General features: G+C 36.4%; 3 protein-coding genes across 4 annotated transcripts; all 3 read right to left on the bottom strand.

The window, feature by feature from the left end:
- Positions 1-27: 27 nt before the first annotated feature.
- LOC128683462 (uncharacterized) lies at positions 28-2,902 on the bottom strand. Its single transcript, XM_053769137.2, has 3 exons — positions 2,719-2,902; positions 1,583-1,777; positions 28-343 (listed from the first exon to the last, which is right to left on the bottom strand). Exons 2-3 carry the CDS (start codon positions 1,757-1,759, stop codon positions 179-181), a joined length of 342 nt encoding a protein of 113 aa, XP_053625112.1. The 5' UTR covers positions 1,760-1,777; positions 2,719-2,902; the 3' UTR covers positions 28-178.
- Positions 2,903-3,336: 434 nt separating this feature from the next.
- On the bottom strand, positions 3,337-6,142 carry LOC128683937 (uncharacterized protein). The gene is made up of 3 exons (XM_053770052.2): positions 5,919-6,142; positions 5,741-5,834; positions 3,337-5,595 (listed from the first exon to the last, which is right to left on the bottom strand). Exons 1-3 carry the CDS (start codon positions 5,937-5,939, stop codon positions 3,689-3,691), a joined length of 2,022 nt encoding a protein of 673 aa, XP_053626027.1. The 5' UTR covers positions 5,940-6,142; the 3' UTR covers positions 3,337-3,688.
- A 728-nt stretch (positions 6,143-6,870) lies between these two features.
- On the bottom strand, positions 6,871-15,225 carry LOC128683935 (uncharacterized protein). 2 transcript variants are annotated; one of them, XM_053770050.1, is made up of 18 exons: positions 14,846-15,225; positions 13,841-13,931; positions 13,563-13,673; positions 13,109-13,250; positions 12,833-13,002; positions 12,537-12,709; positions 12,043-12,382; positions 11,642-11,817; positions 11,188-11,291; positions 10,602-10,783; positions 10,139-10,285; positions 9,584-9,753; positions 9,091-9,253; positions 8,636-8,801; positions 8,367-8,506; positions 7,673-7,841; positions 7,279-7,544; positions 6,871-7,091 (listed from the first exon to the last, which is right to left on the bottom strand). In XM_053770050.1, exons 1-18 carry the CDS (start codon positions 14,863-14,865, stop codon positions 7,002-7,004), a joined length of 2,820 nt encoding a protein of 939 aa, XP_053626025.1. In that variant the 5' UTR covers positions 14,866-15,225; the 3' UTR covers positions 6,871-7,001. The 2 variants fall into 2 exon arrangements, with proteins under 2 accessions (XP_053626025.1, XP_053626026.1); XM_053770051.1 differs by having other exon boundaries at positions 12,833-12,987.
- Positions 15,226-15,582: the final 357 nt, after the last annotated feature.

Genomic DNA, 15,582 nt, shown 5'->3' with positions numbered 1-15,582 from the left:
AGGAAACATTAAAGTTAAAAGGCTAGATTTTTACAAAATTATTTTTTTGTATTTATCACCCCGACGTTAACTTTCCGCTAGGAATATTTCAGTACATACATATATGTGATGCTTTTGTTAATTATATACATGTGTATTTTATTTTCACAAATTAAATAATTTGAAATATTTACAAGTCTCAAACGGAAATTTTGTTTTGTCGTTCGTCGGAGACGGCGAATTTATTGCAAAGAAAAAAGATGAGAGTTTCTGATGTGGGCTTGATCTTCCCGTCGGCGATGAGTCTGCGGAGGTTGCGGATGCGTTGCTTATGCGGGTACTCGTGCGACACTGGCGCCTGCTCCTGCAACGGTTTATAGATAATACACATCGTAAATGCCAGGGAAAATTGTAAACATAGTCCAAAAATTTTAATGGATTTGCGTAAAGATAGATGTAGTATATTAGAAGCGAATACTAGAACTGGTTCATCAGTTCTAATATTCGATTCTAATATACTACATGACAGTAACTGCATATTATACTCGTGTATCTGACATGACTTGATAAATACACCGACACCAGTGTGTAGTGTTTGCAAGAACACTCAAGACATATTAAGTATCTGTATAATTCTCTTCCGCAGACTCGTCTCACCTACCCAACCATTTTAATTACATTTTGTGAATTTTTCGTATCCTACTTTGAAAGATGTTAGCAAATTGAACCATGTCATTTTACTTTTATTTTTGTTATAAACTGATCACGTTTTCAACTGTAATTTTGCACTGTTATGCCAACTTCCTAGCAACAAAAAAACAGCTGGTTTATTTTGGTTTGATTGGTTATGTATGCAAGTAAAGCTCAAGGTGAATACGACCTTTGGGCATGCTCTTTAATAATCTGAATACATCAAACCAACGAAGCACATAGAAAATGCGGTATTTCCGATCCAATAAATGAGTTTACGACTTCTGGAAAGGCTGGCAACAGATGTGATGCGTTTGGGCAGCGATTATCACTTTCCATCTGGGAATGCCCTCGCGCTATTCCATAGAAAAATGTTATTGATACCATTTTTAGGGTTCCGTACCTCAAAAGGTAAAAACGAAACCCTTATAGGATCACCTCGTTGTCCGTCTGTCAAGGCCTTTTTCTCAGGAACGTGATCAAAACCTAGGGTACTTCCCATAGACCAAGAATCATGAAATTAGGCAAAAAGTTGGGGCATACCGTACTGATAGAGAAAAAAATTGGTAATTTATAGTAAAATCACAAACAAGTTATATTTGTAATTTATTCCATACAAAATGAGTGCATTTTGCGATTTCACAAAGGAATCAAAACCTACAGGGTACTTCCCAATGACCTAGAATCATGAAATTTGGGATAAAGTAATATAATATTATGCTGATATAGGAAAAGTTAATTAGGTAATTAGTTTCGTACAAAATGAGTGCATACGCCCGTATGCACTCATTTTGCAAATCTTTAAAATTTTGTACGGAACTAAATATACTTGTTTCATTCCGTTTTCAAACTATACTAAAAAGAGATGGAAACTCATTAGTTTGTTCGGTGTATATATAATTACATTACATACTTGTGCGGTTAGCGTTTGGTCCGGAGCTAGGCCTCCCGTGATGGAGTCGTCCCACATGACAGGGTGCCATGGACGGCGGTGCGTGCGTTCCGGCGTCGGCGCCGGCTGCGGAGGCTTCAACGGCAACTTGTTCACGTCTACGAAATGCTCGTCTTCATATTCTATCTCCTTGTTCATGTTGCGAGGCGAAACGATCTGTGACATTTTTTGGCAATATAACTAGGTGGACGCGGTCGCTGAACTGCAATATAGCAGATCTAGTTTTTCGGATGGATGTTCTGTTTGTGTTTAAAAAGACGCTTCCGGCTGACAGGCACCGCCACAATCACATATTTGTCGTATACTTTTAATTTTTATGTAATTGTATCTTTTAATGTACTTATAACATTGCTTTAGTATCATTACTGTTATGATGTTATAAAATTTTAATAAATAAATAAATAAATTTATAGCGAAAAATATAAAAAATCTTTCGTTTTCGTAAATAAATAAAATAAATTGATAAAAATGTGATAATTGCGCCAGTGAGCGCGGGTTGGTCTAGAATACTCGTGGGTTGTAGGTTGTAGAACAGTTTGTAGAGAGGCCCTTAGTTTTGTGTAAAAGTTACGGAACATATATTCGTGAAGTTAGAAAAATTTAGTCAAATGGCTAGGAACTTTAACTTTCTTTTGGTAGGTATCATTATAGTCTTATGGGGTATTCTATCGCAATTTATTTAAAATCAATAACTTCACCTCGCTAAATATGAAAGCAAATAAAAAGTCTTGGTAATTTAGTTCGTAGATTTTTGGGACCAAAATAAAGTCGGTATTTGATGTTGTGGCCAAGCTAAGAGTTGAATAGATCACTGCGTAATAAATGTATTTTTTATTCCGTTGGCTACTTGGCACACCGACAAGAAATCTATGTTGTCTGTAAAATCAATCTGTTTTGCAAAATAATCGACATTTTGCATAATCATAAATGGTAACCAAAACTAATTTGTAGATAATTACGAACCAAATGCTACGTAGAGTTTATGAGATGATAATTCCTTATTTCGAATTGATATTGTATTTATGTCTGATTATATTTATTATCCTAGTGACGATAGTGATAACATATATTCTAAGTGATGTATAATTTTAATTTACCTGATTCTCAAGATCAATATTTTGATTAGTCTTCACAATTCACAAACTTATTTCAACGCACGCGGAACAAAACACAACGCCCGTCTGATATCTGTTAGCTATTTATTATTGGCAACTTTCATACAGTTTTATTTATAATCGCTGTACAGAGCAGACTGTTTCATGGGCCGTTTGCGACTGAAATTAATTACTTTCTTTGTAAATCTGGAAGCCTGTTTTTCGTGACGCGACTGTTCCTTGTGACGCATGTGTCTTGGACAATTACCAGCAAAAATAGGTGCATTAAAACAGTATTGACATGTAGGACACTGACCGTGTTCTTGTATTGTATGCCAACTGTCGAGAGTTGCGCTATTAGTAAATCAGTCGGTCATATATCAATTGTAGATCTTTTCAGGTGCCCTAACATGATGGCAAAAAGTAATTTAATAATAGGTACCTACCTACCTACTTCCCTGGAGAAATTTCTTGAACATGTTTATTCGCGTGTTAGTTTATTTCATGCTACTACTGTAAAAAACAACTTTATATACAACTTACTTTAACTTATATATTTAACTTTATATATTATACCGTAGACACTATGGTCACCGGAAGGATAAAAATAATACACGGAAAAAACAAAATAAGTACATACTTTAATATTCAATTTATCTAAAACTAGTTAACAACAAACAACGATAGTCCTTAGTTCAACATGTTAATATCACATCGCATATAATTAAAATATTCTAAAAGTTTTTCACCATGCGTTTGAAAACTTTCAACTTTTTTTACGTTCCAGTTATATTGACTATTTTGAAACATTTTATGCTACTTAGCGGCACGTCTGTCTGTGAAATCTTTTTAGTTACGCAACAATATCTATAGGTACCTGTTACCTTCTGTTCAGGCTTCGGTCCAAAGCGTTTTTCAATCGACACGCTCTACTAATAATGCGATTGTATTGACAAAGCACATCATTTAGAACTTACGCACCGGCAACAGTTTCATCGAATGAAGCTTCGTGTTCTGATCGAGATAACATAAATTGAGGGAGAGTTACACCTAAAGCGGCGCTGTAACGGGGCATGGTTTCCGCCCAGAATGCACCATGAGAATTGTCTCCAGCGAACTCTTCGGGCGGCGCGATGTTAGTTTCGTCAACGATTTCAGCTTTTGCTTCCGCGTCGTCTTCAACACTCCTCTTGCTTCGTTGGACTTTCTCTTGTTGTGTAGAAGTCAGGGAAGCTGACACACTGGCTACTTGACTGGTAGCAGCAGTCGCTAGAGCCTGTGGAGCCTTCTTTCGTTTAAGTTTTTTACCATAACCTGGATTAGCGATTACGTAAGCGGCTGATTTTGCAGGAGGCGCGCTAGTGGAAACTGTTTGGCTTTCGGCACCTTCGTTTGACGCATCTAGGGCTGGCGGCTTAGAAGTAAATTCTTTAAGCTCTTGATAAGCAAGATGACTACTCTTGGGCGCTGACTCTGAAACAAACATGCATTCCTCATGTTTCAAGCCCGACTTGTCTATACATTGGAAACATGTCATTCCATTCTTTTGCACTTTTTTGCATGATGATCTATCTTTTTTCTTAAATTCTGCTAATACGTGTTCAACATCCTTCTTAGGTTCGTTATCTGTATAGAATCCGGGAATAGCCTTTTTATAATTGTAAGGTTTTACTAATGATTCCACATTTTCGTCTGATTTGTCATTTTCAGCAGCTCTTAAGGCTTCGCTTGGTTTTGGTTTTGTGGTGTGCACATAGTAGGACTTATAATTCTCCCCGGAGCTACCTTCATCCTTGGGCTCCTGTTTATAGCTTGCATATGGTTTCGACTCTGATTGGTGATCATTATGTTTGTGGGGACTGTCATTTGATTCCTCGTATTTTGCAAGTTTCGTTGGTTCTTCTTTTTGATTGGACTCGGGTTCATCAGGTTCGTCATTGCTGTCATATTTCTTTTCTTTGGAATAAGCGTATTTGTTGTTTTTAGGTTCAGTCACATACGAACAAGATTCATAATTTCCGCCCGTTTTGGCGTCTTTGCATACCATGCAAGTCATATCGTCCCTTTTCACCTCTTTACAATTTTCGGGATTCTTCTTGATTTCTGCCGCTTGTGCCTCTGATAAAGATTTTATTCTTTCATATTCTTTATGATCGTATCCTGAGTCGTATCCATATGGATATTCGTAATCCTTGTTAGGATCTTTTGCTTCCTTGTATGCACTGCTGTAGATGTCGCTATCGAAGGCCTTAGGCCTGGAGATGTAATCAGATTTATACCCATAAGGATCATCGTCGTCATCGTCGCGCTTTTTTAGGTTTTCTCTTTGTCTTCCTCTGGTGTATCTTCGAAGACGTGGAGGTCCTGGAATATAAGCATTTTGCTTGTAGTTTTGTTCTACTTCGGGATTTTCAACCAGTTCTTCTTTGCGATAATTCAAAGGGTGAGCTACTTCAACGTTAGTAACAGCGGGTTTAAAATAGGCCGCAACTGAAGGGTTCTTTTTCAACGCCGACAAAATCTCCTCGCCTTGTTCATTTTCTTCAGGTTTATATACTTTATAGTCGGCATCGTGAACAGTTCTAATGTCATATCGCAAAGGGCTGAGTTGCTGCCCTATAGGAACTAAATGCGGTTGTGGACGTTGCTGTTTTGGTTGAGCAACTAGTCTGGCCGACTTCTGTGGCGAGTGAAAGCTTTTACTAGCGATTGGATTAAAACCAAAACTTTCAGCGGAAAACACACTTTCCACAGGAGCCACTCGAGTTTGTAAGGAATCAATTGAACTACTAACAACGGTATCGAATAGTTGGGGATATTGACTCTTATCTATTTTGAGCATCGCTGCAGCAATAGGTTGGGAAGCAAGAGGTGTAACGCCTGAAAAATATATAAAGCAAATAATATAATTATATAAAATAAAATGGAAAATAAATATATAAATAAGAGACAAAATTATGTGCGTAAAAAAGTGTCAAAATACCTATATTGGTCAAGGTGCATAGTAAAATAAAAGACTACAGACCGGAATCTCCAAACAGAGGCGCGAAATCCAGAGAGTCGACGAATCCCTTGTCGCTCTCTTGGCTGCCGGCTTCACATATCGCCCACACTAATAACTGCAACAGTTAGAACAAATGTATTTAGGTTCTACACTCTAATTATATTTACTTAATTGAAATTAAAACAACACTATTTCCTACCAAACATATGAATCTGGACATTTTTAAAGTGGGTATGAACCCAAATAAATTCCTTTTGAGGGCGCAACTATTCAGCGTATCTGGTTGTCTTCGCGTTTGTGTTGGGATGAAAGTAACGTCACAAAATTGCAATGACAAGGTTTTATAGGCGCCTATATTGCGAAGGTGAAAGATCGGTGCAACAGAGCGCGCGCGCCACTCAAGCGTGGCGGAGTCTGCGGACAATGTCCGCTTGCCCCATCTGGCCGCGGCGGTCGCTCACTGCGTCGCCTGACCCACAACCCACAAGCCAGCTGTTTTCAAAGGCTTAACACGCTCTGCCAGGTATTAGACAGTTCCAACTTTTATAAGCAGTGCCTAGAGTAGTCATCTGAAAAATTATATAAAAGACTACTATAACAGACTTACACACCTAATGCAGCCTAGGTAGAAAAGTGCAACTGTCGACTCTAAATCAGTTAGTGTATGAATACAAGGCTATGTCACATACAAGATCAGAGAGCGAAGTACCAGTTTGCATTTCACTTCTCACTATGAAATCGATTCAAAGTGTTAATTCACATAGGGGTGTTGTTGTCGTTGCGTCACAATGGTGCACTGTGATTGGTTAGCTTAGTCTCACTTCGAATCGATTCGATGGTGAGAAGTGAAATGTAAACCCGCACTAAGCCCTCAGCAAAGTCGCACTTCGCACACAAATGGCGGCCCTGTTAAATAGTCACTGGTTTGTCTCCATTTAGTTCCATATCAAGATTCTGTCTAGTTACGTCAACCTATGAATAACCGTGAAATAGGGGTCAGCACGTTTTTAACGTCGCGGACATAGGTATCATATCTAATGATTTTCTATTGCATTCTGTTTTATGATCCCAATTCAGGCTAGGCGAGTCAGAAGTCAAGACAGAGAAAATGTTGCTAGGTAATTCGTATCTACAGTTCTAAAAACTTGTTTTTATGTGAAATAGTTTATTGCAATTATATACAAAAATAATAAATTATAGTACTGCTACTTAAATATGTGATAAATGCATTACATAATTTTTACACTATAAACAATTAAATACTACTATGGCGACGTATAACTTAAGTTGCTATATTATCAATTTGAGCTTCTAGTTTCTGCATTAATGGTTTCATCGAAGGATCCTTTTCTAACGTCGATAGAATTGATTTCTGGAACGAAACAAAAACCAATTATAAATCTTCAGATATCTAAACAGTTAATAAAAGTCGGGGAAATTAAGATGAAAATCGGGGATTTTGTAAGGATATTCTATGAGAACTACGGTCACATAAAATTGTGAATAATACAAAAACAAATAAAGCTTAAAAGTTTCTAATAGTTTAACTATAAACTTACCGCTAGCCTATTATTAGAGTCTTGTAACTTTTGCGAGAGCATCCACAAATTGTTGGCGAGACTCAACATGGGCGCTCGGGTCAGGTCCCCCCTCCTCACCACTCGCCAGAACAGTTCCAGAGCCAAGTGGTATTGCTTCTTCGTTTCCTTCGCGTCACCCAACATTTTCAGTACAACTAGTAACTCCTGACATATGTTTGTGGCGTATTTGTCGATAGCTTCTAGGAATTCCGCATCAGATCCGTATAGCATATCATTTGAGATCACTAAAATTACAATAAACATTTAGTGTCAAAATTATAGTAAATTAAATATCTCATCTCTATATACCGTCCAAAGATATAATGAAAAACATATTTCTTAATTAATTCTGGGTATACAAAATAATGCTTACCTGAATCAATATGGTGAACATAATTTTCTCTAGTCATTTCACATAGTAAATCGAGAATACGAAGTAGTGTTGTATAGTAGAGCGGCTCAGTTTTCTTCCAATGTATCTTTTCAATAGTTTTTATAAATCCACATAGTATATATGCTTTGCAGTTGCTGTCCAAATTATCCTAAAACAGTAATTATCACATAGATTGGGTATTGTAATGGAGAAACCGAAACTAAAGATATTGTCACAATGTTTAGTAGTCTAATTGAGTATTAGTTCTGGTTTATCGTAATATGCGTAATAGCTGAGTAGAATGGCGTTAAATTTTCATTCGACTCGGGGCTCGAGCGTTAAAGGCATGCTGAAATTGTAGTTATAAATAAACAAATTTTCGGCAGCTCTTGTACTATCTTGTATTACGAGTCATAGACTAGTACTATAGGAATGTATAGGTTGTCATTTTGTTATACCATGACATGCAAATACTAGTATTTGTACATACACAATCATCAAAAAACCCGTAGATCTGTTGCTATTTTCGTATAAAGTTTTATAAAAAAAACTATGAACTTAATAGTCAAATTGAATAGTTACTCGTTCAGCTTAAAGAGTAAACTCTAATAACAAAAATGTTACAGTGCTGTTAAATATGCTAAAAAATAGCAGATTAATTCTTGTATTATAAAAATTTTGAAATAATACTTACCGGTAACAGTAATAATGTTGACAAGAAGTCACTCAGGATTCCCGCAACTCGAATGTTCGTGGGCTTTTTCTGTCCATCTTCTAAAATGTATTCGGGAATATCAGGTATTAACCCAATAAGAGCTTTGAAATTAGCTTCCGCTGGAATGAAAGAATGCAAGGTGACTGAAACTTTCAAATTTTGATCAAGAATTCATATTGTGCAATATAATTGACCATTTATAGGCCGCATAAAAAATGTAGCACTAGATTTTCTAGGCTCTATCTCACCCTGTACCACGCAGTTGTTGAGCAGCGCGACCTGTCCGGCGACCAGAGACAAGTGCGCCTTAGTGAGGGCGCAGCGCAGCGACGGCACCGTCACGGAGCTGTACGCGGCGCATGCGCGGTGCAGCCAGCGCCCGCCGCCCGCCGCCGTGCCCAGCTTGTTCACACACTAACAGAATGTTACTCTAAACTTTATAGCCCTCATAATAGTGAAAAAGTTAAAAGTATGTCTTGTCATTGTCATGTCAACATTAACAGAACGAGACAAAACATATTTATGCATTGATTTCAAGAGGAAAATTTTACGTTTGTAACGCATGTAATTTTCGACGAAATTAAGTAGAATGTGCAGCACTCCACACGGAAGCTGAGCTGCTTCTCGCATTAAAGTAGCAAGCGGCAACAGTACATGCATGCAATACATACAGCTATAGAATGGACAGCGTACTGCAACTTACATGAACCAGCGTGACGAGCACGGCATCCAGCTTGATGAAGGCGGCGCGGCACTCAACATAGAAGCTGAGCTGCTGCTCCAAGTCCTCGTGGAAGTGCACCGCGCGCACCAGCTGGTTGATCAGCTCCGCGTTCACCTTCAACTCGTCTTCAACAGTCACCGCGCTGCACAGATACGAGTAATTTATATACATCCTCAAAACAAGGCGCCCGAGCCATAGAGCCTAGCTAAATTCTTACCACGTCAGAATCATTTTGTCACACAAAACCTGTTGAACTGACTTGTTTGTAAAGTCAATCAACTTGTACTTCGTTTTCAGACATTACATGGAGTCGGCCCTCCAAATTTATGAAAAAAATGTATTAATGTAATGCAATGTATTAAGGACATTCAATTTTGACTCACAATAAATAATAGAAAATCATGCATCTAAAATTTTTTGCCGTCCTGACATTTATATGGGAACAATTGGAATTGGAAAACAAAATACTAACTTGATCGAATCGTGCAATATACAGCAAAGCCTCATCAAACTGGAGATGACGATGTGGTCCTCAATATGATCAGAGTTGTATCTAGAGAAGAAATTTGACAGCACGGTCCTGGCCATCAGAGTGCGGGCGTTAGACGTCTGCACCAACTCCACTAGCGGCATAAAAGCATCCTGAGAGATAACAATTTAATATTATAAGCTGCATTAAATTTAGCGTGCGTGCGGACTAATTTACACATAAAATAATAAATATCAATCTTCTGGTGAATGGTAAAAGAATAAATATCCGAGATAAAGGAATCCTAAATTATTGAATAGCGTGAAATAGAACTTTAATTATAATAGGTCTAAAGAACTTAGTAATATATAGGTCACTAATCCCTCGCTGTTGTATAATTTATGAAGAAATAGTAGTTGATCACAGAAATTATGCACTTTACACAACACAGCCAAAATAGTGCTTCACGAAACATCAGATGGCATTTTATGGAACTTCATAGTTTTTGTTCCTCGGGATTTTAAGGAATTGGAAAAGAAACGGTTTGGCTTTACATACCATTAAAAATAGCTCTTCGACATCAGGAATAGATTTCAGCATTCTTTTGATAACGAACTGGAAATGTCCAGAGAAGTCGTCAGCCGGTCTGCCGCACTTGATCATGTATCGGATTGTCCCTCGCAGAATTATATTCACATGTTGAGTCTGTGTAAACAATGATCCATTTTTTCAAAGGAAAAAAAACAATTTACTTTACAAAATTATTTTTTAGTTTGAAGGTTTTAGATGAGAGTAAGGTGCACAATACGTTTGACACCATTATTACATTGATCATCTGTACTTTACAAATATTTTAAAGTACAAAATAATTATGATTAAAATAAATCAATTGAAAATTTCTGCTACAAATGCGCCTAGTAGTACTATTTACGAGAAATTACGCCAAAAACACCATTCTTGCACTACGAAATAATATTTCTAATCCTGTTATTATTTGTTTTTATATAAAAAAATTACGTACAGATAAATGCGAGCACGCAAACTGGAGCCACGGTTCAAGAACTTGAAGGAAGTGTAGCGGAGACGTGAGGGTGCTGGCCACCTTCCACCAGGTCTGCGTCAGCACCTCGGGCGACAGCTGCCGCGCGCTCTCTCCCGCGCACAGGTGCTCCCCGAGGGACGTTAGCGTTTCATTTATTAGCACTACAATTTAAATATATGAGAGTAAACGCATGAGCAAGAGCGACTAATATCACAGTGTTACAGCTGAGAATGACACCAGGAATACGCCCAGATGAGAGCGTGAGATGTGAGACGTAGGGAAAATATTTATCACTACATAGTATAAAACAAAATCGTTTCCTGCTGTGTGTCCCTATGTATTGAAACTACGCAACAGATTTTCATGCTGTTTTTTTAATAGTGTAATTCCTGAGGATAGTTTAGGTATATACATTATTATGGTTTTATCACGGTTTCATCCAGCCGGGGCCGCTATTAAAAACTAAAATGTGCAAATGCTTTAAGGGATGTGGGTTTACCTTTTCCTTGATTTATTACACCATAGTGTCAAAGAAACAACAGACTGACCTAATGCTACAACTTACCCATTTTATCAGAAGACTTTTGAATCATTTCCAATATTTTGGATGCTTTCTTATTAATACTTTCAGAATCAAAAGCTGACACCAAACAGCTTAATAGCAATTCACTGGAAATAATAAGAATTATTTATAAAAATATGTTTAATACTTGGATTGAAGCAATCAAATGAAGATTCTTAGGGAAAAGATCAAAAGTCTTATCTCGTGTTACTAAGACAATATAATCTATGACGTCCATGAGTAACATGGACAACAATTTTACTACAAGTAGTAATACCGTTAATTTGTATTCATAATTTGATTTGAATGATATAAAAAAATTAATTAATAAAAATGTAGAATGATATGATATAACAAAATATTTAAACTAAGTCTGCCGCCGACTTCTAAAGCGCAGGTGAAGAAGCAAACAATATCATTCTTTAAAAATGTTGCAGTCGACAGATTATTTCCTTACCTATTCTCGATTTGTTCGCACTGCTGAAGTAGTTGTTCCAAAAGCGTCAGCTTACATTTATTGGAATTGAGCGTGCCAAATAAAAGCCAGTCTATGGCAGGAACATACAGACTTAGATATTTTTCAGGCGTCAATAGCTGTGTCTCATATTTTTTCTTCATCATAGGATGGAAAATCTGAAAAATAATAAACAGCTGTAGTTCATTTAGATATAAGTATGTTATCTTAACTAATATCATATATGCGAAAGTAAGTTTGTTACCTGAGTAATGCTAGTGATTTAATAATAGCTTACAATTAAAAAAACAATATAATGTAGTATTGTAGTGCCGACCGCTTCCTCGTAGGGAGTTATTTCGCGAAAAATCCTATGATACTCCAAAAGATCTAGTTTAATTTACCTGTTGGTATTCTTCAAGAAACTCTTTGAAATTACTGTAAAAGAATTCCTCGCTATCTTGGCTCAATAATCTAGATGCTACACGACACAAGTATAGCCGTAAGTACGTGGCAACGAGCGGGTTGCCTATCCCGCGGATCATGGCGGTGAGTCTCGCCACTGCAGGTTTTATTTCATCTTTAGACAAGAAAAGGTAGCATTTTAAAAGTGACATTTCCATGTAGAGCCTTGGCAGTAGTTCTCTTATAGAAGCCATTTTGTATAACCAATTTTGACAAGTCTCTTTAGCTGACTCTGGAACCTGGGTGGGATCTATGTCTTCAACTCTTCCTCCATTGGGCCTGAAAATAATTGTTAATATTTATACAACTTTTATTCAAATAGTATTCTCTCTCTTCTATTGGCTGTTGCACAAAATTTTGCTAATACCATTGTTTGAAAAGAGAAGTTAACTGCAAATTATCATAATAATATGAATAATAAAACATATCTTACCCAAAGCTTTTTGCCTTCAATCTGTCAAAAACTAAATTACCAAATGTGTCCAATATGTCAGTAATTAGTACAAATTTGCTTGGGTAGAATGGCATTACACTCACATCAGAGAGCAACTTTGAACATTGTATACCAATTTTAAAAGCTTTTACTCTTTGCTCTGTCTCCCAAGCCTGTAATTATAATTTCACTTATTTAGAGTAGAATTAAATTAAAACATAAAATATATATTTTTATGTGAAATACATATACATCATTAAAATATATATCTCTGAAGATCAGTTACACGCTATTACCTTCTTTATCTCGTCATTAAGCATGTTTATCTTACACACATACTCCTGTTGAGTCAAGCCCATAGTCTTCCTCACTGAGCTTTCATCAAAGTCATCTAGCTGCTCTAGTCTGTGTTTAACTTTCTCATTGAGATTAGATACCTGTCTAATTAGAGCTGAAAAAGAACTAACTTAAAAAAATAATAATAAAAAAAAAAAGAATGTTAGTGCCATGTAATGTCAAATTTAATTTATATTTAATGATCTATCAATACATATGGAATACTAGTGACATACTTTTTTCTCCCCCTGGTAGAAAACTGCTGACAATGCTAAGTTTTTCTCCAGTTGTATATTTGTTCAGTATTCCTGATCTCCTAGTATTCCAAGAGTTTGTGTAGTTCACAACTTTATCTAATTTTTCATCTAGATTCATTTCCTGTAAGAGTAGAAGACAAACAATTAACAAGCAGTTCCATGTTGAGTTAGACTTGTTGGTATTTATAAAAATTTAATATTTTTTTGACTATCCACATAACATTTGATAAAAGTCAAGTTTGTCTCATAAAAACTTGTGCTAACACTACTGGAGTTTAATAAAATTTTACAATTTTACACATATGGCTAGCGTGTTTGTATTGTTTCACAATTAGGTACTTTGAAGTGAAAACAAGTTGCACAGTAATATTGCATGAGTCATAAAAAAGTTGCTATCTTCATTAGTTAAACCTTAATCTTAAATTCAACTTACATTTTCAAGATTCATTTGTTCAAACCTCAACAGAGGATCTATTTCTTCAAATGCTGAACTCCATTTACTAAGGCTCTCTATCAAAGTTTTGTTAGTGCTTCCACTGTTTTTCTAAAATTAAATACAAGAAATCAATTATAATCATGTATTTCAATTTCTATTCACATATAACAGAAACATAATATGTAAGTAAATGCTGACATAAGCATTTGCTTTTATCAGCTTTTCTTACATGAAAAGTGCTTGTGTTTTAAATATTCTTATACAACAAAACTTACCATAAAAACAATATTGGTTTTTAAAGGATGATTAGAGACCTCAAAGCTGGGGTAAACTGGATTAACATTTTTTTGTGTTTTCAATGAAGTCCTGTAATTGTAATAACCATTAGGAAATATTGTATTACATTAATAATCAAATATAATAGCAAACCCACACAAAAATAATATTGAGATGACTTCTCTTTTTTTGAACATGGGAAGTATTGAAATAATTGGGTTTAAAAATTATTATTTGCATGTATTTATGCTAGCATAATATAAATGATAACCTTATCCTATCATGCTGCATCTAACTATCATTCATTATAATTGTTTCATATATAGGTATAATATTTGCGTTTACTGCATGATTTTGAAAGCTGTGTGCCCGATGGCTGGTTCACTGAAGCCGTTGGCTCAAGCCTTCAGGTTGCCGATGTTCCATGTCATCGATGTATCACAGTTTCGACTGGCCATTGGTTTGAGCGTCCTCTTGACCGAAGGGCCATTGGGGCAATGGTCTTGTGGTCTTGTCCATCGAGTGTCTATTGGCTCGACATGCCAGCAAGTCAAGAGATATTTCACAAGGGGGCAGATTAAGATAATGCAATTGCAATGTGTATGGGTGGGCGGGATACTAATTTCATATAATTATGATTGAACTTCACATCAAGCGGACACTCAAACCAATGGCCAGTCGAAACTGTGATACATCGGCAACCTGGAGGCTCGAGCCAACGGTTTTGGTGAACCAGCCATCGGGCACACAGCTTTCGAAATCATGCAGTAAACCCATAATATTTATAGATTGAACATTACTGTGTGGTAAAGGGATATTTTATGTTGAAAAAACATAGCTTTTTTTCAATTAGAAAGACACTTGGGCAAAGGCAATTGGGAAAAATATTTACAAATAAAATAAGCATTATATTGTCATGTCAGTAGTGGTCACTGCGGGAACAGCAGACAACAATAGTTAATCAGTTTCAAATCTATTATGACGAACAAAACATAGGCACTCACCACTCGTAATAAACAGGCATTGCTAGTGCTGATATATTATCAAATACGCTAAATACTATTCTTTATTTACGCACAAAAACGTGAACCCTTGTTCAAAATCCTTTTTACATAAACTGCATTATCGAAAAGGTAATAAACGTTGTAATGCTTTGAACGCACATTAAAAAAACAATAACAATGTCTTCTGGAACATAAATAAACTCTTGTTTTACTGAAATACGTAATATAGGTAAAATAATTTATGTTTGTAATAAAATAATAAACAGATTAACAGACAGTAGGTATTTTAGTTAGGTAGGTACATCTATGCGCATCTAGGTATTTAATTTTGTTTTGAAAAAATTGGAAAAATCCGAAATTCACGTCAGACTTTTTGTCATAATGACTTTCAATGTCAACATATTATTTTTTTAATTACATTTATGCATGCATGGATGTTTGTTCCTTGTCTAGGTACACGCGGCCCGCCACTGGGTTGCGGGCGGGCTGGGCGGCGCGTAGCGTGTCTAGCACGGTCTAGGCCACAGATATGTTCTTATATGTGTGATCTGGGGCTCACCCTAAGAATTAGTAGGTACTCCGTAGTACTTACTAAATCCATGGGCTCACCATAACAGATTACAAAGTGTGAGACGTTGCTTGAGCTGCGTGCTGAGCGTAGAGATGTATTTTTCTCAAATAATATTTTCTCGGAATCGTCCTCGTCCATCCGGTATCCCAGTATACTTTTGCGGCGT

Source organism: Plodia interpunctella, chromosome 3, assembly GCF_027563975.2.
Source record: "Plodia interpunctella isolate USDA-ARS_2022_Savannah chromosome 3, ilPloInte3.2, whole genome shotgun sequence".
Taxonomy (NCBI): domain Eukaryota; kingdom Metazoa; phylum Arthropoda; class Insecta; order Lepidoptera; family Pyralidae; genus Plodia; species Plodia interpunctella.
The sequence above is the reverse complement of the archived record's forward strand: the minus strand, read 5'-3'. Positions and strand labels throughout refer to the sequence as shown.

Excerpts from the sequence above, each read along its gene's own strand:
- LOC128683462 (XM_053769137.2), bottom strand. The coding sequence starts at position 1,759 with ATGAACAAGGAGATAGAATATGAAGACGAGCATTTCGTAGACGTGAAC. Across the intron at positions 344-1,582 it reads ACCAAACGCTAACCGCACAA|GAGCAGGCGCCAGTGTCGCA; the intron begins GTATGTAATGTA and ends AAACCGTTGCAG.
- LOC128683935 (XM_053770050.1), bottom strand. The coding sequence starts at position 14,865 with ATGCCTGTTTATTACGAGTG. Across the intron at positions 10,286-10,601 it reads TTGCGTGCTCGCATTTATCT|ACTCAACATGTGAATATAAT; the intron begins GTACGTAATTTT and ends TTGTTTACACAG. Across the intron at positions 7,092-7,278 it reads ACTCTAATAATAGGCTAGCG|AAATCAATTCTATCGACGTT; the intron begins GTAAGTTTATAG and ends GTTTCGTTCCAG.
- LOC128683937 (XM_053770052.2), bottom strand. The coding sequence starts at position 5,939 with ATGTCCAGATTCATATGTTTG. Across the intron at positions 5,835-5,918 it reads TGTCCAGATTCATATGTTTG|TTATTAGTGTGGGCGATATG; the intron begins GTAGGAAATAGT and ends TAACTGTTGCAG. Across the intron at positions 5,596-5,740 it reads GCCTCTGTTTGGAGATTCCG|GCGTTACACCTCTTGCTTCC; the intron begins GTCTGTAGTCTT and ends TATATTTTTCAG.